The 1,202-nt window shown below is 27.0% G+C and overlaps 1 protein-coding gene across 2 annotated transcripts in view; it reads left to right on the top strand.

The window, feature by feature from the left end:
- Positions 1 to 1,202, top strand: part of LOC107644792 (deacetoxyvindoline 4-hydroxylase) — a 4,829-nt gene that overhangs the window by 2,892 nt on the left and 735 nt on the right. The window contains exon 2 of one of the 2 annotated variants that reach the window (XM_016348716.2): positions 142 to 463. The exons of the other annotated variant lie outside the window; for it this stretch is intronic. Within the exon in view, the coding sequence (XP_016204202.1) occupies positions 142 to 463 (322 nt within the window). The remainder of the gene's footprint in view (positions 1 to 141; positions 464 to 1,202) is intronic. 2 annotated transcript variants of the gene reach the window in all.

Raw genomic sequence — 1,202 nt, forward strand, 5'->3', positions numbered from 1 at the left:
ATTTTTTATATTTTTATTATTTAAAATTTTTGTATAAGAAAAAAAAATAAGAAGAGAAAATAAATTTTGAAAAATAAAAACACAAACAAAAAATGTTAAAATTATTTGTTTTCATGACATGCGAGATTAATTTGTTTGCAGAGATGTAATAATTGAATACTTAGATCATATCAAGAAACTGGCACTGACGCTGTTGGAATTGCTTTCGGAGGCATTAGGCCTAGAAGGCAATTACCTCAAGGACATAGATTGTGGTGAAGGGATTTTCATGGTTGGAAATTATTACCCTCCTTGCCCTGAGCCTGAACTCACTTGGGGGTTAAGTGCTCATACGGATATGGGCTTTGTAACTATTCTTCTACAAGATCAAGTTGGTGGACTTCAAGTCTTTCATGAAAACCAATGGTTTGATATCACTCCCTTTCCTGGTGCTTTCATCATTAACCTTGGTGACATGATGCAGGTGATCATAATTTTATCATTGTTTTTTTAGTGATTTATATTAAAAATAAAGTATATTTTTTATCTTTAACCATTTATAAATTTTAAATTTTTTTAAGGGTAAAATATTAAATTAGTTCTTTATGTTTGGGTGTAAAGTGTCCTATTTGAATAAAAAAAAGTTTTATTTAGCATCAATTTAGTCTCACAGTGAGGTCAAATTTAAATAATTAATGTAATGTCCTACATAACAACAGTACAAGAACAAAATCGATAATTTGGAGAATAAGTACAAGCTCCAGAGACACAAAATCAACCGTTGATGCATCAATACATTTATTTATTATTTTTCTTATAATATCAACAAAATATTTTATATAGAACTAAAGAGAATGATAAATAAATGTATTGATGCATCAACGGTTGATTTTGTGCCTCTGAAGCTTGTACTTATTCTCCAGATTATCGATTTTGTTCTTGTACTGTTGTTATGTAGGACATTCCATTAATTATTTAACTTTGACCTCATTGTGAGACTAAATTGATACTAAATGAAACTTTTTTGGATTCAAATAGGATATTTTAAACCTTAAGGATCAAAATAGAATTATGCCCAAACATAAGGGACCAATTTAATACTTTACCTTTTTTTTTTAAATTTGTTTTATTTAATTTTATTTTTAATATTTTTATTTATGTCAAAATTATTCTGAACGTTAATTCTATTTAAAATGTTAGAGACAAAATTAAAAATATATAAA

Source organism: Arachis ipaensis, chromosome B05, assembly GCF_000816755.2.
Source record: "Arachis ipaensis cultivar K30076 chromosome B05, Araip1.1, whole genome shotgun sequence".
In the NCBI taxonomy this organism is placed as follows: domain Eukaryota; kingdom Viridiplantae; phylum Streptophyta; class Magnoliopsida; order Fabales; family Fabaceae; genus Arachis; species Arachis ipaensis.